A 25167-nucleotide genomic window follows, 5' to 3' on the forward strand; every position below is an offset into this window, starting at 1 on the left:
TAACAATCTCAACAAAATTTAAAAAGTACACAATAAAAAGTTCAGTAATTATCAGATAAAAAGATCTATGTAGAAGGATGACATGGATGTTAGAGTAATGCATCTGACAGTACAGTCTCCCATGACAGACTGCCCATCACAGGAGTCTCTACAATTCAAAGGCTGGAACGACAAGTCTCATACAATCAATTCTAAGTGTTACGCTCATAGTCATCTCTGTACTGGAAAACGCCTCAAATGGCAAATTTACCTTCAACCACTTGCTTTTCTTCTTCTTCTTTGATTTGATTGGCTACCTTCTCCAATTCTTCTTGCAACTGAGTTGAAGAGGTATGAGCACGGGCAAACTCATTTAATGTCTGCCACGCGCTTTTCAAAGAGCTAATAAAACCCTGCTTCAAATCAGATCCCATACGAGAGAGACTTTCTTTCAACTCTAAAGAGAGCAAGATGACATGCCAAGTTAGACACTGGGTAAAATTCTGCATTACAAAAAGCAAGTTAACATTTCCCAGATAGCAGAGGACCTCTTCCCCCTTCATTCTCAAACCCCATATTTATGGGATTTCCATGTGACGCTGTGATATAGGTACACATTGTCAAGTCAGGGTGAGCAGATCCACACCCTAAAACATCCATCACTTCTTTGTGGCAAAAACATTCCCGGTCGTTTCTCCTAGCTTTGCTGAAGCACAGAGTACGTCATCACTATCCATCATCACCCACTTGCGATATGACAACAGAACTTCTCCCCCTAAACTCAGGTCCCCCCGCCAACCAACCTTTCCCTGTCCTTCCCACTGCCTCTCCCCCACCGTCTGTAACCACTGTCCTACTCCGAACTCTGTGAGCTCCACATTTTTCAATTTCACACACAGCTGAGATCACGCAGCTGTCAACCTCTTCCTCTCAGAAATGTCGGATATAGGAGGTGTCTCAGCCAAGAAATCTCAACATGCCAAAACACTGTGAGAAATCTTACTCTGCCATATTTTTTAAGATTCATTTATTTACTTGAGAGGCAGAGTTACAGACAGAGAGAGGGAGAGACAGAGAGTGGTCTTCCATCCACTGGTTCACTCCCCAAATGGCCACAATGACCGGAGCTGGGCCAATCCAAAGCAAGGAGCCAGGAGCTTCTTCTGGGTCTCCCACAGGGGTGCAGGGACCCAAGCACTTGGGTCATCTTCCACTGCTTTTCCAGGTGCATTAGCAGGGAGCTGGACTGGAAGTGGAGCAGCCAGGACTCAAACCAGCACCCATATGGGATGCCAGTGCCACAGGAAGAGACTTAACCAACTATGCCACAGAGCCAGCCACAATTTTTTAATTGAAACGTAGAGTGACAGAGACAGAGACAGAGACCTTCCATTGGCTGGTACACTCTCCAAATGCCCACAACAGCTGGAGCTGAGCCTGGCTGAAACCAGGAGACCAGAACTCAATCCAGGTCTCCTACATGGATGTCAGGGACTCAAGTACTTGGCCATCATCTGCTTTTTCCCAGGGTCCACATTAGCAGGAAGCTGGATCAGAAGCAGAGTAGCCAGGACCTGAACCAGGACTGATATGGGATGTGAGCTTCCCAAGCAGCAGCTGAACCATCTGTGCCACAATTCTCACCACCTGTCATTTCTTTATTATGTCTAAACTTCATCCAGTCAAAACTGCTAAATTTCTTCTTTCCAAAACACATTAGGTCAAATACCATCAAAATAAGCACATTCACATGCTTCTTTAAGTTAAAAACTGGCCCACAAGATTAAAACTCACTTTTTCTAAACTGTAACAGGAAAATGGTTTTGAAAATTTAAAATTCTGATATAACCACAATTTAAACTTCTAATTTAGAAATGAGAAATTCCTGCCCCTTCATTTTCTCTGTTCTTATCTAATAATAGTTGATTCAACATCTGAGTTGTGAAATTTCTCAACTTTCAAATAGTTAAACATTTTTATTTTTTTTTCTTTTTTTATTTTATTTTTTGACAGGCAGAGTAGACAGTGAGAGAGAGAGAGAGAGAGGTCTTCCTTTGCCGTTGGTTCACTCTCCAATGGCCGCCGCGGCTGGCGCGCTGCTGCTGGCGCACCGCGCTGATCCGATGGCAGGAGCCAGGTGCTTCTCCTGGTCTCCCATGGGGTGCAGGGCCCAAGCACCTGGGCCATCCTCCACTGCACTCCCTGGCCACAGCAGAGAGCTGGCCTGGAAGAGGGGCAACCGGGACAGAATCCGGTGCCCCGACCGGGACTAGAACCTGGTGTGCCGGCGCCGCAGGCGGAGGATTAGCCTAGTGAGCCGCGGCGCCGGCCAGTTAAACATTTTTAAAAAACATGATGTTGGCGGCCGGCGCCGCGGCTCACTAGGCTAATCCTCCGCCTAGCGGCGCCGGCACACCGGGTTCTAGTCCCGGTCGGGGCGCCGGATTCTGTCCCGGTTGCCCCTCTTCCAGGCCAGCTCTCTGCTGTGGCCAGGGAGTGCAGTGGAGGATGGCCCAGGTGCTTGGGCCCTGCACCCCATGGGAGACCAGGAAAAGCACCTGGCTCCTGGCTCCTGCCATCGGATCAGCGCGGCCGCGGCGGCCATTGGAGGGTGAACCAACGGCAAAGGAAGACCTTTCTCGCTGTCTCTCTCTCTCACTATCCACTCTGCCTGTCAAAAAAAAAAAATTAGAAAAAAAAAAAAAAGAAAAACATGATGTTGGCAAAACACACTTTTAAACAAGAGGACATGACCACTTGTTCTTCTCTACCCTCCCATCCCTTCTACCCCCTCTTTTAAACCAAGGAATAAATAATATACACAGACAACAAGCTAAAGAAAAATCTAGGGGTGGCATAGTGGCACCTTGTGGTAAGCTGCCACCTTTGATGCCAGAGTCCCATATGGCTGCGACTGGTTCGAGTCCCAGCTGCTCTACTTCTAGGCCCTGCCAAAGCACCTGGGAAAGCAGTGGGAGATGGCCCAAGTACTTGGACCCCTGCCACCCAAGTGGGAGACCCAGAGGGAGTTCCAGGCTCTTTCCTGGCCTCAGCCTGGCCCAACACCAGCTGTTGAGCCATTTGTGGAGTGGAGTGAACCAGCAGATGGAAAATCTCACTCTGTCTTTCCTTTCAGATAGATAAATCTCAAAAAAAAAAAAAAAAAAAGGAAGGAAGGAAGATCAAAACCTACTTGGAATTATCAATATCAATACATTATATTTAATGAATTTTTATAAGAAAAATTTGGTTGGCAAGGAAATAATAGCTCACTTGACTTAGACAATATCACATCTAGTTCTTGATGGTATGGTCATTAGTTTAATGTTATTCTTCTTCCGAATTCCAAAAATTATAATCAAACTCTATCAAAATCTAACTATGCATCTTATTACCAACTTCTTCCATTCCTAAATACCTCAACAATTAGAATGCCATCAAAGAGAGGGAATGCATTAGTAACTGTTTTACAGCTTTCCAAATCCATAGTTTAAAAGGTTCTGACAGGCGCCAGCATTGTAGCACAGCACGGATTCCATGTAAGAGTGCCAGCTGGGAGTCCCAGCTACTCTGCTTCTGATCCAGCTTCCTGCTAATGCACCTGCAAAGGCAGTGGAAGACGGCCCAAGTGTCTAGGTCCCTGACACCCATGTGGGAGGAGCAGGATGGAGCTCCTGGCTCCTGGCTTCTGCCTGCCCCGGCCCTGGCTGCTGCAGACATCGGAAAGCAAACCAATGCATGGAAGTTGTCTCTGTGTGTCTGCCTCTCTCTCACTTTACCTTTCAAAAAAATAAATTAAAAAAAAAAAAAAATCCTGAACATAGGCACTTAAATAACATTAGTTCTGATAGAAAGGACCTAATGCTAAAATTTTCATAATTCATTACAGATCACAAAATGAAAAAGAAAACAAGTTTTCATAGTATTTGCTTTTTACCTAAATGAAGTCTTTTTCTGCCTTTATGATGTGGAATGAGAACTGCTTTGAGGTCCAAATCTGGAACAATCATAGGTTCTAGCCTATATGCCACTGGATCAAGCTATAATAGAAGAATTGGAAATTTATGAAGAGTTGTTTTAATTTTAGCTATATGCCTTAGTTGGGTAAGAAAATGGGTAACTGGCAAATTGATTTTTTTCCACATCAAATACTGGCCATTTCATATAAGATTTTCAAGTGTGTGGGTAAAATTACAGGCAAAGCAATAGAATTATTTCATTCAACAAAGGCTTTTTGATAGAAAATTTTATTGGAAAGTATTAGATTGTATCACTTAGGACAGAAAACTGAGCCTTACAAAATCAAGATCAATATTAATTCCAACAAAATAAGAATCTGAGAATTTATTAGGATTAAAAAAAGACAAGTTCTTCATCTTCCTCATAATAGAAAGTAAACCCAACACACTCACCGGATGATAAATATTGAAGAATCCTTTACAAGTAGGAAGCCGGTAATTCTCATCTATCCTATCCACTCCTCGAACAGTGAGAAACATACCAATTGGAGATCCCAAGGCAAAGAAAATCTCTGGCTCAAAGTCTAATGAGTTATAAACAACAGAAACCTAGAAAAAAAATCAAACAAGAATAAAAGGCAGCCATTCCAAAGTCACATAATACACAATTTTTTTGAGTTTTTCAGAGTTCTTGGACCCACACTCACTTTTAAAACAAAAAAAAAAAAGATTTATTTATTTGAAAGAGTTACAAAGAGAGAGGAGAGGCAGAAAGAGAGAGAGAGAGAGAGAGAGAGAGAGAGAGAGAGAGAGAGAGAGGTCTTCCATCTGTTGGTTTACTCCCCAGCTGGCCACAACGGCTGGAGCTTTGCCGATCCGAAGCCAGGAGCCAGGAGCCTCCTCCAGGTCTCCCACGCGGGTGCAGGGCCCAAGGCTCCACCACTTTCCCAGGCCACAGCAGAGGATGCCTCCCATGGACAGCTGTTGCTCAGGGAGACTAAAAGTTTTCTCCTTAAATCTTTGGGCTATTCTTTCACCTGCTGTCAAGCATTAACTACATGTGCACAGTATATAGGAAGCATAATATTTATAAAGTGCTTAGCACAGGGCTTGGCATTTTTTTAAAGATGTATTTATTTATTTGAAAGGCATAGTTACAGAGAGAGGGAAAGTCAGAGAGACGGGGCCGGGTTGGGGGGTTACTTTCTATCTGCTGGCTCATTCCCTAAATGGCCTCAGCAGCCAAAAGTTTTGGGCCAGACCAAAATCAGGAGCCTGGAACTCTATCCAGGTCTCCCACATGGGTGGCAGGGGCCCAAATCTTCCACTGCTTTCCCAGGCACATTAGCAGGAAGCTGAACTGGGAGCAGAGCAGCTGGGACTCAAACCGGTGCTCATATGGGATGCCAATGCCATAATGGTGGCTCAACCTGCTGCACCACAATACCAGCCCTGGCTTGGCACATCTTAAGCATTCAACAAACATCACTACTCTAAAAAAAATTTTTTTAAATCATGTATTTTCACTTTATCTGGAAGACACAGGGACAGAGCTCTTACACCATTGCATTGGTCGACTCCAAATGCCCACCACAGCCAGGGCTAGGCCGGGCAGAAACCACTTGGGGGGCAGAGCCTCAACTACTCGAGTCAAGACCTGCTGTCTCCTAGGGTGCACATCAGCAGGAAGCTGGAGTCATATTGGAGTCAGAATTTGAAGGCAGACACTCCAATATGGGATTCAGGTGTTTAACCACCACGGTGAATGTTACTTCTATTGTAACTACCACGCTCTCTAGTTATGGCAAGTTTCTTTCCATTAGAAAAAATATTTGTCCCCAAGGAGCCCCTGCTTGGAGTGGCTTGCGCACAGTCTCTCCTAAGCATTGGCATCCGCATAAGCACTCTGTGGTTTACAGAGCTGGCTCATTTGTGTCTCAGTGGCAGGAAGTGCATCCTTGCATTTCAGTATCCTGAAAGTAAAGAACACTACATGGCACAGTGCAACCCACTGAAAGAGGGAGGGAAGGCAAGAACCACCACACCCACCTCTCAGACGCAGCCAGTGATGCTCAGATGTGTGACAGGCTTAGCCCAGAACACACAGCCAGAGGGTGACAAAAGGAGGGATTACATCCAATCACATCGAGGACTTGGAATTCCAAATCCAACGCTCTTTGTATTACACTGTTGCACTTCTAACAAGGTCTAGAGTTCCCATCCCTAGCTGGCCCTTATATACGCAAATCCAAGAAGTAAAGAAGAGTTATGAGAGAAAGAGGCCAGCACTGCGGCTCACTAGGCTAATCCTCCGCCTTGCAGCGCCGGCACACCGGGTTCTAGTCCCGGTCGGGGCGCCGGATTCTGTCCCGGTTGCCCCTCTTCCAGGCCAGCTCTCTGCTATGGCCAGGGAGTGCAGTGGAGGATGGCCCAAGTCCTTGGGCCCTGCACCCCATGGGAGACCAGGAGAAGCACCTGGCTCCTGCCATCGGATCAGCGCGGTGCGCCAGCCGCAGCGGCCATTGGAGGGTGAACCAACGGCAAAGGAAGACCTTTCTCTCTGTCTCTCTCTCTCACTGTCCACTCTGCCTGTCAAAAAAAAAAAAAAAAAAAAAAAAAGTGAGAGAAAAAAAGGGAGGTAAGAAGGGAAGGAGGCTGCACCCCATGGGAGACCAGGAAAAGCACCTGGCTCCTGGCTCCTGCCATCGGATCAGCGCGGTGCGCCGGCCGCAGCGCGCCGGCCGTGGCGGCCATTGGAGGGTGAACCAACGGCAATGGAAGACCTTTCTCTCTGTCTCTCTCTCTCTCACTGTCCACTCTGCCTGTCAAAAATAAAAAAAAATAAAAAATAAAAAAAAAAGAAGGGAAGGAGGAAAAAGAAAAACACAAAATGAAAGGAAACTTAAAAGAAAAATAACAAGGGGCTGGTATTGTGGTGTGGCAGGTTAAGTTGCTGCTTCCAAGACCAGCATCCATGTGAGTACCAGTTTGAGTCCTGGTTGCTCCACTTCCGATCCAGCTCCCTACTAATGCATCTGGGAAAGCAGTGTAAATGGCCCAGGTGCTTTGGGCCCCTGTACCCACATGGGAGATCCAGAGATCCAGGTTTCTTGCTTCAGCCTGGATGTTGTGGCCATTTGGAAAATGAACTAGAGGATAGATGATCTCTCTCTTTGTCCCCTCTCTGTAACTCTGCCTTTCACATAAACAAATTTAAAAAAAAATTACTTAAAAAACATATGCCAAGGGACCAGCGCTGTGGTGCAGTGGGTTAACGCCCTAGCCTACAGTGCCAGCGTCCCATATGGCAACACCTCTTTCGATCCAGCTCTCTGTTATGGCCTGGGAAAGCAGTAGAAGATGGCCCAAGTGCTTGGGCCCCTGCACCCACATGGGAGACCTGGAAGAAGCTCCTGGCTCCTGGCTTCAGAAGCTCCAGCTGTTGTGGCCATCTGTGGAGTGAACCAGTGGATGGAAGACCTCTCTCTGTCACTCTGTCTTTCAAATAAATAAAATGAATCTTTAAAATATATATATATATATATATATATATATATATATATGACAAGCTGTTAACAGCATTAATATATTGAAGAGCCAAAGTGACTCCATTTTAAAACAATTAAAAAAGCAGCCTCCGTTTCCCATAGCAGACCCGGGTCCTTGTAAAAGCAGGCATTCAGGCATTCCGGAGATATCAAAGCTTACCAGGGACAGCTAGCTTGGTAGACCAAGGACAGCACAGAAGAGATTGCTAAACAAAGTAACTCCCTGTGCCCAGAGCTCCCGAGCTGTAAGACCCGTTGTAACTCCCTGTACCCAAAGCTTCCGTGCTGCATGTAACTTTTTTTTCCTGCTGATGTTGCCTTTTTTCCTTTAAAAACTCTCCCAAACAAAGACCGGGGCCTCACTCCTTCCTCCGCTGTGCCGGCTGGTTGGACGGGGCCCCTGTCGCGGCTTGTACTCCTGAATAAACCTTGCTTTTGCAGTTTGGTGAGATCGACTCTCTGGGGGTCTCTGCGGGGATCTAACGATCTGGGCACAACATATTTTTTGGTGCCCAACAATATAAAGAGTTTTTTGTTTTTTTTTTTTTTTTTTTTTTTTTTTTTTTGACAGGCAGAGTGGACAGTGAGAGAGAGAGACAGAGAGAAAGGTCTTCCTTTGCCGTTGGTTCACCCTCCAATGGCCGCCGCGGCCGGCGCGCTGCGGCCGGCGCACCGCGCTGATCCGATGGCAGGAGCCAGGAGCCAGGTGCTTTTCCTGGTCTCCCATGGGGTGCAGGGCCCAAGCACCTGGGCCATCCTCCACTGCACTCCCTGGCCACAGCAGAGGGCTGGCCTGGAAGAGGGGCAACCGGGACAGAATCCGGCGCCCCGACCGGGACTAGAACCCGGTGTGCCGGCGCCGCTAGGCGGAGGATTAGCCTAGTGAGCCGCGGCGCCGGCCAATATAAAGAGTTTTTAATATCAGTAAAGAAAAAAGAAATCTAACAGAAAAATAGGTGAAACTAGCCCATCACAAGGGAACAATACCATATGAGAAAATATCTCATATGGTTAAAGAAATACCAAGTGACACCATTTTCTCTTCGGTAAGCAGTAGTTACCAGATTTTCATGAGTTTATCCTTTGGCCCAGTGATAGTACTTCTAGCAATTAACTGATAGAAATAATAAACAATGTACACAGAAAGCTGATTTTCACAATCATCAGGAAAGACAAATGGAAACTGCCTGCATGCTCAATGTTATGAGTTGAATGTATCCCGTCAATAATAGCTGAAGGCCTAACCCCCAGCACTTCAGAATGTGACTTTATGTGAAAACAGGGACTTTCAATGGCTAATCAAGCTAAAATGCAGTTATCAGGGACTAGCGTTATCACACAGTGGGTTAAGTCACCTCCTACGATGCCTGTATACCAAACTGAAGCAACATCCCAAATTGGAGCTCTGCTTCTGATCCAGCTCCCTGCTAATGTGCCTGGGAAAGCAGTGGTGATGGCTCAAATGCTTGGGCCCCTGCCACCCATGTGGGAGATCCAGATGGAGTTTCAGGCTCCTGGCTTTGGCCTGGCCCAGACCTGGCCATTGAAGCCATTTGGGACTGAACCAGTGAATGGAAGATCAATCTCTCACTCTCATTCTGCCTTTCAAATAAACAAAATAAGCCTTGAAAAAAAATAATAAAGTCATTAGATGGCTCTCACCTGGTATGAATGGTACTGTTACAAAAAGGAGGAATTTGGACACAGCCAGCCATGCAGAGGGAAGCTGACGTGAAGAGACAGGGAGGACGCGACATGAAAACAGAGCAGAGCGCTGCATCTCTAGAAAGGGCTGCAATGCCGGCCAGCAGGACACCCCCCACCCCACCCCCGCCAAGCTGGGAAGAACAAGGACAAATCCCCCTACAGGTTTCCAGGGGAGAATGGCCCTATTAACTAACAATACTTTGATCTCAGACTTCCTCCTTCAGAATTGTGAGACAATAAATTCCCATTATTCCAGGCCACCAGGGTTTGGAACTGCTGTCATGGCCACCCTAGGAACCTAGCAGAGCCATTAAGAAGGGAATGACAGAATACAACATTATCTTTCCAAACCAGGAAACAAGCCATCACCAAAAAATGATGCTGCAGACGAACAGTCACTGATGTGGGAATATATCCAAAATACACTGACAGCCTGAAAGCAGAACAGTAGAACGGTATATATATTTCATATTGTTCCTGTTTTTAATAAAATACACGTGTAAACACACCTCACTCAAAGTCCAAGAGGCCCCGCTCAAATAGTTAAAGGCCGCTAGTTCTGGCTAAGGAGATGGCAACAGATGTTTTTTTCTTTAAATCTTCTTTTGCTGATCTCTATTTCTTGGTTTCTCAGTAACACATGATGCACACTGCAGCTACTGCTTGGACTGCTCAATGACCCTCTGCGTAACAGGCCCTGCCTGCCTGGCCCACCCACCTGGAGGTGACAGGCGACCTGGGCTGGAGTCAATCAACCTGTGTGCTCCATTCCCCAGGCCGGAACAACTGGTCCAGAATGGACTCAAACCAGGGCAAGTGAAATTCCTCAGAATATTCCTACCTGGCCCTAACAGGGCACGTTCCTTTTCCTCCGTGGTCATAATGCTGTACAGAGATGAGCCTGGAGCTAGCAACAGCCGTGACCCTGCTTTAATGGAGAGGCCACCGCCCCGTCAGAGGTGTGCACACAGCGTCCTGGGCACAGTCCCTTTCATACTCTCACCCTGCCCTCTATCCACCAGAGTCTGCTCATGTTTGCTCATGTTTGAAAAAAGAGACATTTTAAAAATGCCATCACTAAGAATGAATGGGGGCCGGTGCCGCAGCTCACTAGGCTAATCCTCCGCCTTGTGGCGAAGGCACACCGGGTTCTAGTCCCTGTCAGGGCGCCAGATTCTGTCCCGGTTGCCCCTCTTCCAGGCCAGCTCTCTGCTATGGCCAGGGAGTGCAGTGGAGGATGGCCCAAGTGCTTGGGCCCTGCACCCCATGGGAGACCAGGAGAAGCACCTGGCTCCTGCCATCGGATCAGCGCGGTGCGCTGGCTGCGGCAGCAATTGGAGGGTGAACCAACGGCAAAGGAAGACCTTTCTCTCTGTCTCTCTCTCTCACTGTCCACTCTGCCTGTCAAAAAAAAAAAAAAAAAAAAAAAGAATGAATGGGCTTCAGCGTTGGCTGTTGCAGCCATCTGGGGAGTGAATCAGCACACAGAAGATCTCTCTGTCTGTCTCTCCCCTTCTTGAATGGGCTTGCAAGTTTGCACAGGCTCTATAAAACATCCAGGCCCCTTCTGTGCCTTTTTAGAAGTCATTAGGAGCTGACACATGGTGATGGTGTTACACACACAAACTGAAAGTATTCTCAACGTGTCACCATCTAAAAACATTTGGATACATCTAAGCACTGAGATACAAGTGTATTAAAAATATTAAATGCTGCACTGTCAACTACTTGGAAAGCTTTTCTAAGAACTTTTTCCCAGGGCAAGAACTGTGAGGACTTGAAAACTGAAGTTGAATGAATCCAACATGTTTCTCTCACAGAAATTAAAGTGCAGGGGGCCAGTACTGTGGCACTGCAGTTTAAAGCCCCAACCTGCAGTGCCGGCATCCCATGTGGGCACTGGTTCAAGACCCGGCTGCTCTACTTCCTATCCAGCCTTCTGCTATGGCCTGAGAAAGCAGTAGAAGATGGCTCAAGTCCTTGGGCCCCTGCACCCACACGGGAGACCAGAAGAAGCTCCTGGCTCCTGGCTTCGGATCGGCTTAGCTCCAGCCATTGTGGCCATTTGGGGAGTGAACCAGTGGATGGAAAACCTCTCTGTCTCTGCCTCTCTCTGTAACTGTTTCAAATAAATAAAATAAATCTTTAAAAAGAGACAAAGAAGAGAAAGAAATTAAAGCACATACTCAATATAATTTTCTAGCTATATCACTTCTGGTTTAGTGGCTGAAACTAAACTCATAAAATTATGAGTGGTGGAAAAACTGAAACAAAAACAAGTTCAAAAGTTAACAGACATAACTCTACACATGTTTAATCCCCCAATGGAACATTATGAAAGAAGCATAAAAGTTTTACTAAAAGAAAATTATTTTTCCCCACACACACCTCTAAATAACTGTTAAGTATCTGAAGAAGTGAAAGCCAACTCAATGACAAAGATGTACAATTCCTAGAGAAAACAGGTACCCTGGCCAACATGGAAACTCACCTGACCTGTGCCAACCTCAAAAGACTCATAGTCAACTCGCACGGAGGAAACGCAAGCTCCAACTGCAAGCTTCCTCTTGGCCTCGTGACATTCCGAGGGGACAGGAGCCGCATCTTTAGTCTTCTGAGCGCTTTCCTCTTGTCCTCTGGCTGAAGCAGCCGCCACCACCTTCTGTTCTGGTGCAGCTCGTCTCTGTTCCTGTGAACACCACGACACCACCTCAGGGAAAGTTCAGTTCTCACTCGTCACCACACGTGCTCTCCCCACGCTAAGGAATGATGAGTAACTTCTCAGACATAAGAAAGCATTGTGGGCCGGCGCCGCGGCTCACTAGGCTAATCCTCCGCCTAGCGGCGCCGGCACACCGGGTTCTAGTCCCGGTCGGGGCGCCGGGTTCTGTCCCGGTTGCCCCTCTTCCAGGCCAGCCCTCTGCTGTGGCCAGGGAGTGCAGTGGAGGATGGCCCAGGTGCTTGGGCCCTGCACCCCATGGGAGACCAGGAAAAGCACCTGGCTCCTGGCTCCTGCCATCGGATCAGCGCGGTGCGCCGGCCGCAGCGCGCCGGCCGCGGCGGCCATTGGAGGGTGAACCAACGGCAAAGGAAGACCTTTCTCTCTGTCTCTCTCTCTCACTGTCCACTCTGCCTGTCAAAAAATAAAAAAATAAATAAATAAATAAAAAATAAAATAAAAAAAAAAGAAAGAAAGCATTGTGGTTATCAGGAAATAGTACCTACAAAATCTGTTTTAGAAAGGCATACTAAACATTTAAGGAAGAAATGCCAAGATGTTTGTAATTTACTTTAAAAATCTTTTAAGATTAAGAAACAAAGAATCCAGGAAGAGTGACAATTCAATCTATATATGGCTATCATTACACAAAGTCCAAGAGTATTATTTTAAATACCGGAAAACAGATACAAAAGAGCACATATTGTTGGTTCTACTGATACGGGCTTCCAGAACAGGGAAACCATTCTACAGTTATCACAAATCGGAACACAACAGTTCCTACACAAAACGGCTAGCCAAGCTGGCCTTAGCTGTTCATTAGTTCCAAACACCAGGAAATAGGAAGGACCAACTTGCTAACTCCTGGAGTTAAAATGGAAGAAAGGAACCCCTGGCCAGCATTCTGGAGGCTCAGTTACTTCGGCCCTTCTGAGGCAGCACAAGGTTAAACCTAAAACCCAAAACGAAGAACACTTCCAGGGTTCTTCTGTTACATTTGCTTTCTTGCTCAAAAGTACTTCTGGTTATGTTCACAGACCTTAACATCCCATACTGCTTAGCGAGCTGCCTAAACAGATGACAAACTATCCTGTTGCTAAGAACTGTTTTGTTCCTCTAACATCATTGCAATGATTTTAAAACTAAGTGAATACACACATACTTGACCATCATTTCCAACACTAAAAACCATTCCTTTTCAAGTGAAAATCACTAAGATAGTTTACAATGAATAATAATAATCAAGAACATGAACCACAAATATTTGGTCTCCTTATGAGAAAATTGGCTCATTTTGGTCCCATTATTTCAGTTACACACACGTATCAATAGGACACACCATATTATCTTATTGATCTGACAACTCCTTGTTATCTGTGCGAACAGCAATCAATGGCAACTCAGTCGAGAAAGTTTTATGCCTCATCCAAAGGCAATTACTTTTGAATCTGAAACATGAGAACACACTATAGATTTTTACTCATCTCCAAACATTCTTGTAATGCCATAATTTATATATCCATGAAATTGCAGTCTATCAACCAGGCTCTTTCTAGAAAATGTTCAAGAACAGAATAGTGTACTTTTCTACTTTTTTTCATTTTATTAGAGTCACACTGAGGACCTGAGGTAGGGTCTGGAAACACCTGTGCTCCACGGACATGCGCAGAGCACAGGAGAACCACCAGCGCACAAGAGGTGTCCGATCTCGGCCTGAGCGTCGTGCTCATCGCAGATGAATCCCGGGGATCCATCCAGGGTCGCAGTGAGGCTAGAGAGATGAGGAGCTCTTTGTAAACCGAATTACAGAATGAGCAAACGTACAAGGAAAATGCGATGGAAACACCGTGAAACTGCCAAAGCTAACCAACATTTCTCAACACTTCATCGAACACTGTCTGAGCCTGTCGAAAACTCCGAAATGTCTCTGACGCTCACGTAGATGGACCCCTGGCACCAACAAGGGAGACCAGGCCTGACTTCCCATCTCCCAGCTTCAGCCTGGCTCTGCCCTAGCGGTTGTGAGCTTCTGAGGAGTGAACCAGCAGACAAAAGGGCTCTGTCTCTATCTCTCATCGTCTATTTCTGTGTGTGTGTGTGTGTGTCTGCCTTTCAAATAAATTTTAAAAAATAAAATTTCTGGCCAGTGCCACGGCTCAATAAGCTAATCCTCCGCCTGCGGCGCTGGCACACCAGGTTCTGGTCCTAGTTGGGGTGCCGGTTCTGTCCTGGTTGCTCCTCTTCCAGGCCAGCTCTCTGCTGTGGCCAGGGAGATGGCCCAAGTGCTTGGGCCCTGCATCCACATGGGAGACCAGGAGAAGCACCTGGCTCCTGGCTTCGGATCAGCGCGGTGCGCCGGTCGCAACAAGGGAGACCATAAATAAATAAATAAGTAAAAATAAAATAAAATTTCTTCTTCTCAGGGCCAGTGCTGTGGCGTAGTAGGCAAAGCTGCCGCCTGCAGGGTTGGCATCCCATATGGGCACCAGCGCACGCGTGTGCGCACACACTCTTTCTCTCCCCTCTCTCTCCCTCCCTCCCTCTCTCTGCCTCTCCTCTCTGTGTAACTCTGATTTTCAAATAAATAAATCTTTAAAAAAATTTCTTCTAAGCTATTTCCTCCTTTCCATCTCCTAGTTGGGACCCCTATTATCCTCAGTGATTGTGCCATCCCAATTACCACCCTGAGAGACTCAAGCTTCAACCCCTTCCAACTCCACCTGTGCGCTGTAACCCAGTGAATTTTCCAGAACACACACCTGACCACAATAAGTGCTTCTTAAATAACATCTCCTCAGAAATGAAACCAAGAGGTTCATTGCTGCTAAAATGAAAATGTGGGGCCAGCGCTGTGGTGCAGCAGGTTAAAGCCTTGGCCTGAAGAACCAGCATCTCATATGGGCACCAGTTCTAGTCCCGGCTGCTCCACTTCTGATCCAGCTCTCTGCTATGGCCTGGGAAAGCAGTAGAAGACAGCCCAAGTGCTTGGGCCCCTGCACCCACATGGGAGACCCAGAAGAAGCTCCTGGTCCCTGACTTCAGATCAGCTCAGTTCTGGCTTTTGTGGCTATTTGGGGAGAGAACCAGAGGATGGCAGACCTCTCTCTGTCTCTCTACCTCACTCTAATTCTGTCTTTCAAATGAATAAAAATAAAACTTTTTTTAAAAAAAGAAACTGTATCCCAATTCATAGGTTTGTCTCAACTTTTAGACTTGTTCAGTTTTTTTTTTTTTATTATTTTAAGATTCTGAATCAGTCAGTAGGCTCTAAGCCCAAGAAAGCAAATGTTAATGGAAAAAAAAGGAAAGAATCCATTCAAAAATTAATTTACTACAGACATGTACTCATGGTGGAAATTTTCTAATGTAGCTTATAGCATATAGTTTCCAATTAAAAAAGTTAAAATTTCTACTAACATGATATGGTGCTAAATTATAATTTGTGATCCAATAAGCACATCTGCATTTTAGACTTGCTTTTAAATATTTACTTATTTATTTGAAAGGCAGATACAGAGAAAGAGAGAGGGAGAGACAGAGAGCGCTCTTGCATCAGCTACTTTACCCCCTATTTGGCCACAATGGCAAGCACTGAGCTGGGTTTCCTACATGGGTGCAGGGGCCCCAGCACTTGGGTCATCTTCTGCTGCTTTCCCAGGAGCAGTAGCAGGAGGCTGGATTGGAAGTGGAGCAGCTAGGACATAAGCTGGCGCCCATATGGGATGCCAGCATCTCAGGCAGCGGCTTAACCTGCTACACAGGTGAGCATTTCACGATACTTGTTTAAAAGAAATATGACTGGGGCGGGCCTGGGGCGCAGAAGGTTAAGCTCCCACTTGGGACACTCATATTCCACATTAGAGCGCCTCGTTCATGTCTCAACTACTTCACTTCTAATTCAGCTTCCTGCTGGTTCAGTCCCAGAAGGCAGCTGGAGATGGCGCAAGTGGTTGTGTCTGGTGTCCAGAGTCTCACATGGGAGACATGGATATAGTTCCAAGCTCCTGGCCTTGGCTTGCCCTACTCTGGTTGCTGTGGACATTTAGGGGGTGAACTGTGCAGATGGAAGATCTATCACTCTGTCTTCCAAATAAATAAAACAAACTTTTACAAAATAAACCAAAGTACCATGACTTTCATGGCCATATGAACACACTAGAGAACTACTTCCTTGTGAGAAAACGCAAACTTCTGCATCTGCCATTCAGGCCTGTGGAACCCTCCACACTACCCCACTCCCAGCTCACCTGATGTTTCAGCTACAGGAAGACACACACCTGCTCCTGTAAGGTCACTTCTCCTGATTCTACCCCTTCTCAACAGGCCAGAACTGCTCTGGACAGCAAAGACAGCACTCTGTTAGGGGACTCAAGTACCGTCATTTGTGGTCAGTCCTCTCCCCCTAACTAGACTGCATGTTCTTGGTTCATCTCCAAATCCCAAGAAAAGCACAGTGCCTGACCTAAAAGAAATATCCAATAAAATGTTGGATGATTCAATTCTTTAAGCCAAACATAAAATAATCAGTTCTTTGACTTTATAGTCACATTTCCTAGTTTAAAATAGGAATGTTAAATCCTAGATAAGTAGCAAATAGAACCATCGACGTTTAAGAGACAGGGGAACCATCAAAGATTGTGTTAATACCAATGAAAATAAAAGTCACCGTAAGTGTAAGCTAATTTTTCTAATCAGAAAATCTCTGCAAAATTAAGATGATCAGTAACATTAAAACAAGTTTCCCCAGTTTTTAATTTCTTTCTAAATGCTTTTTTAGTTGATGCTTTGTCTTGCTAAGAATTTAAGCTGTTTGGTTACTATTTAGTGAGACTTTTCAACTCCACAGATGCCAAAAAGAATTGGAAGGAGAGAAAGTGAGCTATTCCTGGGTGCTAAGCTTCCCTTCCTTCACCTCCTGCTCACTGCGACCCTACGAGGATCCAAGAAATTAAACAAATAATGCAAGAAGATGTAGTTAATAAATAGATGATCTGGGAATTAGGGTGCCCAACTCATCTAACTGACCCAAACTTAATTATTTCTTGCGCCAGGAAATTTTCAATAATACATTTTACAACTGGAAGTCCTTTTGTCCCAAAAATACTCAGTCCTGGAAAAACTGGGAAGTTCACTAGCCTAACGTGGATGGAAAATCCAGTTCTGGTCGACTCTAAAGTCTGGGCTTCCTTGAGCTCCATCCTAGGAGGCAAGCAAACCACGTTACCCAGTCATAGCAGCATTAAAAATTCCTAAAATACAAACGATCTGGTCACACAATGAATTCTGGGTTTTCTTGAAGGTAGAGGTGAACCTTACCAGTTTGGCTGCTTTATGTTTTACAAAGTTAGCGATCTTCTTTCTGGGCCCAAGGGGTATCCCCATTTCCTTCAGGTCATCAACTGTACACATAAGCTTTGAAAGAAACAAACAGCACATGAATTAATCTACTGACAGATGAGCTGAAACTGGACTTTAAAAATTATAAACCATTAAAGCAATTTAAGAACCAATCAATTTTGTTGGTGCTGTTGTTTATAAATCATAGATTAGTTTAAGCTATAAAACCTTAGGCCTCCACACCTAAATCATTCTATTAATTTTTAACAGAAAACACATGCATGGTATACAGAATTGCAAAGCTATAGTCAAGCATACAGTGAAGTCTCTGACTCACTCTGTCCCAACCACTCAATTCGCCAACTGCTGGGCATCGGCTGTCGCTGCAGAAACACCCTATGTGTGACACAGCAGCCACCACACACAGTCCTGCACTTGTTCTTAGACACCAGCATCTCTGACACTGCCCCACCTACTCAACAGCTGCAGGGGACAGCACAGAGGAGTAGCCAGTGCTACTGGAGGACACTGCAAGTACTCCTAAGGTTTTTTTTGGTTACAAACAATGCTGCAGTGAAGGATGCCTGCAGATGTTACAGTGTGACTGTTTTCCTACAAGGAGTATGTTCATAGAATCTGTCCCAAATTTACACTGTCACCAATAACAGACAGCAGTACCTACTTACTCTCCTTAGCCACATGGTATATTGCCAAAACTTCTATTTTTGTCAAACTATATTGTTAAAAAAAACCTTAGGTGATTTTTAATTTGTATTTCTCTTCCAAGTTTTCATATGGTAAGAAGCCATTTGTTATTTTCTTTTTTACAAATCATTTTCTAAAATATTCTTTGTTTACCTATACTTTTCTGTAACCTACAGAATCTTTGAGTATTAAGGAAATGAGCCATTTATAACATGTGTTCCAAATATTTTTTCTATCTTTCATTGGCCTTTAGAGGTTGTTTAGTGTCTGCTACCTACTTTTCCTCTTCAAGGCCTTCTGGGTTTTGTACCATACTTAGAAAAGCCTTCCAAACTATAAAAAATCTTGTTTTCAATCTTTAAGCATTCATGTCTGTCATATCTGGAATATATTTTGCCTTAAGAGTATTTAAATCATTCTTCATTTTCAAACTTACACACAGGGAAACAATTTTAAACAAAAATTAAACTATCATCAATACCAGAGACTCCATATCAATCTTTTCCTTTTCAAAAGTGCTGACATATTCAGATAGGCTAAGTGCGCCCAGGGTTTCCTGCAAAGTTAGGACTTCTTCATTTTCAACATCAAGGTCACATGACTCATCCAAAGTCAGTTTTGGTTCTTCGGGCATCTTAAAAACAAAACAAAAAACACATGGGAAACATTAAAAATCTCAGAAAAGCTAATATAGAACATCTCTTGATCTATGGAAAGCCGTGAACAATTCCATTCCATAGAAAAATCATACTTTTCGGTAGTTTTCAGCAAGCAAAGACTGAATACTCTGAAGCATACTCAGTCATTCATGCTCCCATTTTCTATAATAATTTATATCTTTAAAAGTCATAAATTTGCACATTTAAATTTATAACCAGTAAGGAAGGGTGAGAAACTCAAACAATGAGTTGTATGTTCCATAACACTTTTTTTTTTTAAAAAAAGATTTAGTTATTTATTTGAAAGTCAGAGTTACATAGACAGAGGCAGACACAGAGAGAAATCTTCCATCTGCTGGTTTACTCCCCAAATGGCTGAATGGCTGGTGCTGGGCCAGTCGGAAGCCCAGAGACAGAAGGTTCTTCTGGGCCTCCCATGTGGGCACAGGGCCCAAGGACTTCTGCTTTCCCACATGAATTAGCAAGGAGCTGGATTGGAAGTGGAGTAGCCGGGACTTGAACCAGTACCCATATGGGATGCCAGTGAGCAGGTGGCAGCTTTACCCACTAGGCCAGGGTGCCGGCCCCTCTATTACACTTCTAAACCTCAGTGTATTTGGAGAGATCTCAACAGTTTCAGGAAACAGTTTAGATTTCGAGAAACTGGTCGACTGCAGCTCTAAATGCGAATGCTAAGGGGCTGCCTGCAGACGTACCTGCTTTTCCTGAAAACGTGGCTGCTTCACAACTCCGTTGGCAACGGCCAGGGGCCCGGGGGACTTGGAAGAATTCAGGTCTTTTTGATTAGACAGGATGTCAAACAATATTAAAGAACCTAAGGAGAAAAGAAGTTTTTTGCTTTGTAATGTACTAGGTGTTTTTTATAAATTCTTTTTTTTCAAAGTCCCTAGCCAGAAGTCCCACAATAACTAGATGTTATTCAAGACCAATATTTGATATAACCATTTTAACAAACAGCAGAATAAATTAAAATACATCAATATTCCAATATAATATCGAGTGTGCAGCAAAGGCAGGATCAAAAAGAATTTACTTCATCCTTTCATAAAAGATCTGTAATTCTAAATTTTATACTAAAAATGTCACCCACTCTGAAAGCAGTGATGACTAAACAAAAATTATGTCTAAAATATGTGTATGACAGTTTTACCTAAACTGTGGCCAGCAACAGAGACCCCTCCTTTGAAGTTTGGGTTCCGACTCATAAAGAGGGCATGTAGACGGTTTATCTCCATTCCGACTTTTTCCACAATTACCTGACAGTAGGTGGGGCTGTTATAAAACAAAATATCTAGCAAGGTTTCATTGGTAAAGTGACGAAACCGACCAATACTTGGTAAAGTGATTTTCTTAATATTCCTGTTAAAAAGAAAAAGAAGCATATTCAGTAAGCATCTCCATTTACATCTATGAATTTGTAAAAGTGTGTATTTTGATTCCTGAAAATACACTGAGTAAAAGAGCCCACACGCTAATTATGAGTTGATTCTGTTGGGCAGTTATTGTAAAGAAATCTAAAGTAAGCAGACAAGTTATTTGAGCTTATAACTATACCATGAATTTTGGGATTCTCTACAAAGATTTTAACTTTATTTACTTATTTTTTACGATTTATTCATTTGCAAGAAGAGAGAGATAGAGAGACAGAATGACGTATCTTTCATCAGCAGGCTCACTCCCCTAATAGCCACAATGGACAAGGCTGGGTCAGGCTGATCTAGCACTCCTATGGGATGCCAGCACTGCAAGGAGTGGCTTAACAGCTGCACCCCAACACCAGTCCCTTTAACTTTAATTTTAAAGAGGAAAACCTACTCTTCCATTTTTCTTCCGATTAACTGGAAATCTGGATACTCGACACAAACAGGACAAAAGGAAATGCAGCATGGAGGAGTTACACGAAATGAAAGCCTTTACTGATTTGAAAATGACCAAAGTGAAGTTCATAAACATCACACAGGAGAAAACACCCTCCCAACAGCCCACAACGGACAGAACACTGTTGATAGAACTTTTTATAAATCACGTGCCCTGTAACTTTGACATTCACCGAAATCCAGACATGTTATTAGCCCTGTGTGCCAACATAAATATTACCATATCTATTGTGCTCAGCTGGGAGTATTCCAAGTTGGGTGGGCATTTTTAGTGGTCACCGTGCTCCAGCACTCAGACCTAAGGATGCTAACTGGCCTGCAAGGCAACAACAAAGCAGTGTCCTGCCAAGAACATGGCCGCTGAGAAAGTGGTTCTCAGGCGGGTGCCATTTTTCCCCCCAGGGAACAATCGGCAATTTCCAGAAACAGCCTGGTCGTCACACGGTGAGAGGGAGAGGCATGCTACTGCTATCTGACAGATGCGGCAGCCACAGATGCTGCTAAGTATCCTGCAACGTACAGACAGCCCTGTCTACACCATGCCAGATTAGGCTTAGACATTTAGTACTAAAAACGAAAACTCAGTACTTACAACTAGCTAGCATTTCTTAGATTCTCCTCAATATTTACAACAAGAATACATACATATATACACACACAGCAAAGTAGCATGCACATATTAGCATGTGACCACGTGTCAAAGCAAGGATAAAATGCAGAAACGGAACGTATTGTTGAAGTCATTACAAACTATCCCACATTACAGTTTAAGTTCTGAATCTAAATGTGACTATCTGAAAAACAAGTTATCAAAACCCACAGACCTGTCAACACCTGTGGCGTCCCCGCCCAAGGAGCTGTGCCAATGAACCGGGAGGAACTCCACTCTGCTCACCTTCCCATCATCTAAAGATTTCTTGAAATGTGTCTGCAGCAACTTGAGAGAAACCACTCTAAAATCATCCACTTCAAAGAAAAAAATCAGGGGAGAGAAATTAAGCTGATTAAACTGTCCTACTTTGACATCTAGTTAGTAACTACCTCAAATATATCAATCATTTTAATAATATGAAGATATAATTTTTAAGGAAAAAACCGAGGAAGAAAAAATTAGCTTTAAGAAAGTAAAAAACAACCTTCAGGAGGTACTTATAACTCATTATTTTGAAGGAATGTATAAATGTTAAACGTTGGTTTAACAATCACCACTGGGAGGCAGCACGGCATGCTGGGTAAAGACTACCATCCCATACAGGTGCCAGTTCGTATCCTGGCTGCTCCACTTCCGATCCAGCTCTCTGCTATGGCCTGGGAAAGCAGTGGAAGATGGCCCAAGTCCTTGAACCCCTGTACCCATGTGGGAGACCTGGAAGAAGCTCCTGGCTCCAGTCTTCAGATCGGCACAGCTCAGGCCATTGCAGCCATCATGGGAGTGAACCAGCAGATGGAAGCCCTCTCTCTCTCTCCCCCTCTCCTCCTCTCTCTGTGTAACTCTTTCAAATAAATAAGTAAATCTTTAAAAAAAAAAAAAGTCTGGAATCAAACTGCCTGCAGCTGGATCCAGACTCGGGAACCCACTGACTGTGATCCAGAGAGTGGGACTTCCCCTGAGGCCTCAGTTCCTCACCTGATGGTAAGGGTGACAGCACCTGTATACCCAAAGGTCTGCTGGGGAGGGTTAACTGATACAACTCATGCCAGGTACTTGGTGTTTTCCACATATTTATTAAACATGAATTCTTATCATACAGACATCAAAATAAAACTTCAGGGGCCAGGACTGTGGCACAGTAGGTTAAGCTGCCACGTGGGATGTTGGCATCCCATACGGGCGCTGGTTTGTGTTCAGCCGCTCCACTTCCAACTTAGCTACTTGATAATGTGTCTGGGAAGGCAGTGGATGACGACCCAAGTGCTTGGGCCCGGCCACCTCTGTGGAGACCTGGATGGAGTTCCAGGTTCCTGGCTTCGGCTTGGCCCACTGCAGCCATTTTGGGAGTGAACCAGCTATTGGATAGAAGGTCTCTCTCTCCTCTCTCTGTAACTTTGACTTTCAAATAAATAAATGAATTTTTTTTAAAAAGAGGCAATTGGCATAAAAAAAAAAGATAAAACTTCGAAAATTTAAGTCAACCAGGCAGTTCAGAGCTTCACAGAACCGCTTGTCACAACTCACTCACTTCACCAATGCACGCGCACCTCGCTGCTGTTAGGGCTCAGGCAGAGGCCGTCTGTCAGAAAGGCTAAGCTATTTCCAAGGCCCCTTCTAATTCTTCAGGGTGTAGGATTTTATGAGCGAACAAGTCAATTTCAAATTACTATTTCCCACTCAGCATTTAAATCTCTATTTATTCCTAAAGATTTATTTATTTGAAAGGCAGATTTAGAGAGAGGCAGAGGCAGAGAGAGAGAGAGAGAGAGGTCTTCTACCCGATGGTTCACTCCCCAAACAGCTGCAAGAGCTAGAGCTGTGCCAATCTGAAGCCAGGAGCCAGGAGCTTCTTCTGGGTCTCCCACACGGGTGCCGGGGCCCAAGGACTTGGGACATCTTCCTCTGCTTTCCCAGGCCATAGCAGAGAGCTGGATCGGAAGTGGAGCAGCCAGGACTCGAACTGGTGCCCATATGGGATGCCGGCACTGCAGGTGGCAGCCTTACCTGGTACACCACAGCGCCACCCCTAAATCTCCTCTTACAGCTCCTTGGCAAGCAGTACAGAGTGCAGCTGGAACTACCCTAAAAATGACTACTGCACAGCTCTTCCATTAATTCTCAAATCATTCCATGAAACAAAATATGACTATCACTTACCACATTCAATAATACTTCTAAAGCGCAAGTCACACACAGGCCCGATGCCATGCACCATGAACACCAAATGGTCAACCTGAGGCATCTCCCCTAGGTACCAAAAACAAAAACACACACACACAAATATAAAAACTGGGCATTTGAGTTTTCTTAATTAAATAGCAATATTCTAGGTACCCCTTTTATCATCACAAACTGGCCAAAGAAATTTAGGACCCTTCCAAGCAAATAAGCCTCATGACCCTCTACCAGATTAAAAACCATTTGCCCATCTCGGTGACCAACACTGAACTAGACCAGGAAGTGGGGAAAGCAGGCTCTCCTTGCTCTCAGCAGCCAGCCAGCCGCTCTGTGTCTACAGAGGCGCCACAACGTGTAGTTGCTTCACAACTCCCAGGGTGCAGACCCACACTCAGAGAAGCAATCTGCCAATATAAAACTTTTTTTTTTTTTTTGACAGGCAGAGTGGACAGTGAGAGAGAGACACAAAGAGAAAGGTCTTCCTTTGCCGTTGGTTCACCCTCCAATGGCCGCCACGGCTGGCGCGCTGCGGCCGGCACACCGCGCTGATCCGGAGGCAGGAGCCAGGTGCTTCTCCTGGTCTCCCATGCGGGTGCAGGGCCCAAGCACTTGGGCCATCCTCCACTGCCTTCCCGGGCCACAGCAGAGAGCTGGCCTGGAAGAGGGGCAACCAGGAAAGAATCCGGCACCCCGACCAGGACTAGAACCCGGTGTGCCGGCGCCGCTAGGCGGAGGATTAGCCTAGTGAGCCACGGCACCGGCTGCCAATATAAAACTTTAAAACCATTTCGCCAAATACCATAAGGCCATTTTTCTACTTCAATCAGATTTTGAGTACTTATTTTATAATCTTATAAATAAGACAATGAAACAAACATGAAGAGTATGTAATTATCAAAATAAAAATCCACCTTAAATGCTGTAGTGAGGAAAAGCAAAGCAGACACTAGAACAGGGGTTGGCAAACTATGGCCCAGGGACCAAATCCTGCCCACTACCTGTCTTTATAAAGAGCTTTACTGGAACACAGCTATCTACATACAGTCTCTATCGCTGTTCTCCTGCTACAGTGGCAAAAGTGTAGCTGCAACAGAGTCCATATGCCTGCAAAGCCTAAAATACTTGTATTCTGGCTCTTCACAGAAAAAGTGTGCCAACCCTGCACTAGAGTAAGACAAACCAGCGAGGCATAACACCAGCACAGAAGTACTGCCAAAGCTTAGTTCCAACCAGCAAAGTGCTTTGCCACATAACACATATGTTAGAATCTACACTTTGTGGTTTGTGTATCTTCAACAGAATTCTAAATTTAAAAATAGAGAAGCAGTAAATTTAAAAGAAAGACAGAGGCCAAACTGGCTGATTTATGCATATGGTGGCAGGTGATCATAACTGTTTCTTTCTTCAATATTCCAAAGTATGACATGCAAATACAGAAGACTGAAAAAGACTCAGGTCCTAAGCAAACATACACACCATCAGGGATTTCATCAAGGTTATCATCAATTCCACGTTTGACAACCCTGGGCCTTGTCTGCCCATCTTGTGTGGTCCCCCATTCATCAGGCACTGAGGATGGCTGGAACTGAACAATAACCTTCAAGATACAAAGGATGAAGACAGAGCTCATTACCAAATCTTTCCCACTACAGGCTAAATAATTTATTTCATTATATAATATACTATACTACACATGGATAGATTACAAATCAAGTATTACTGCTATTCCCCGAGGCCAATTTTCTAAGAGTCCTAGCTAATGTTCACTAACAATCAAAAGTAAGTAAATCAACACCATTATTTCCAATTCTTATGCTGGAAAATCA

The 25167-nt window shown here is 44.6% G+C and overlaps 1 protein-coding gene across 4 annotated transcripts in view; it reads right to left on the reverse strand.

Annotated features, from left to right (window-relative positions):
- Nucleotides 1-25167, reverse strand: part of SEC23IP (SEC23 interacting protein) — a 55256-nt gene that overhangs the window by 10614 nt on the left and 19475 nt on the right. For all 4 annotated transcript variants that reach the window (XR_016221914.1, XR_016221916.1, XM_008270608.5 and 1 more), the window contains exons 6-16: nucleotides 24818-24938; nucleotides 23321-23410; nucleotides 21336-21477; nucleotides 19785-19993; nucleotides 19330-19448; nucleotides 18436-18588; nucleotides 17229-17324; nucleotides 11685-11882; nucleotides 4392-4547; nucleotides 3917-4019; nucleotides 251-436 (exon numbers count right to left, since the gene is read on the reverse strand). Coding sequence is in view for 2 of the 4 variants with exons in the window: in XM_008270608.5 (XP_008268830.4) it covers nucleotides 251-436; nucleotides 3917-4019; nucleotides 4392-4547; nucleotides 11685-11882; nucleotides 17229-17324; nucleotides 18436-18588; nucleotides 19330-19448; nucleotides 19785-19993; nucleotides 21336-21477; nucleotides 23321-23410; nucleotides 24818-24938 (1573 nt within the window). In the remaining 2 variants the exon portion in view is untranslated. The remainder of the gene's footprint in view (nucleotides 1-250; nucleotides 437-3916; nucleotides 4020-4391; nucleotides 4548-11684; nucleotides 11883-17228; nucleotides 17325-18435; nucleotides 18589-19329; nucleotides 19449-19784; nucleotides 19994-21335; nucleotides 21478-23320; nucleotides 23411-24817; nucleotides 24939-25167) is intronic.

The sequence above is a fragment of the Oryctolagus cuniculus genome, chromosome 15, assembly GCF_051225735.1.
Source record: "Oryctolagus cuniculus isolate XC-2025 breed Fujian yellow rabbit chromosome 15, ASM5122573v1, whole genome shotgun sequence".
In the NCBI taxonomy this organism is placed as follows: domain Eukaryota; kingdom Metazoa; phylum Chordata; class Mammalia; order Lagomorpha; family Leporidae; genus Oryctolagus; species Oryctolagus cuniculus.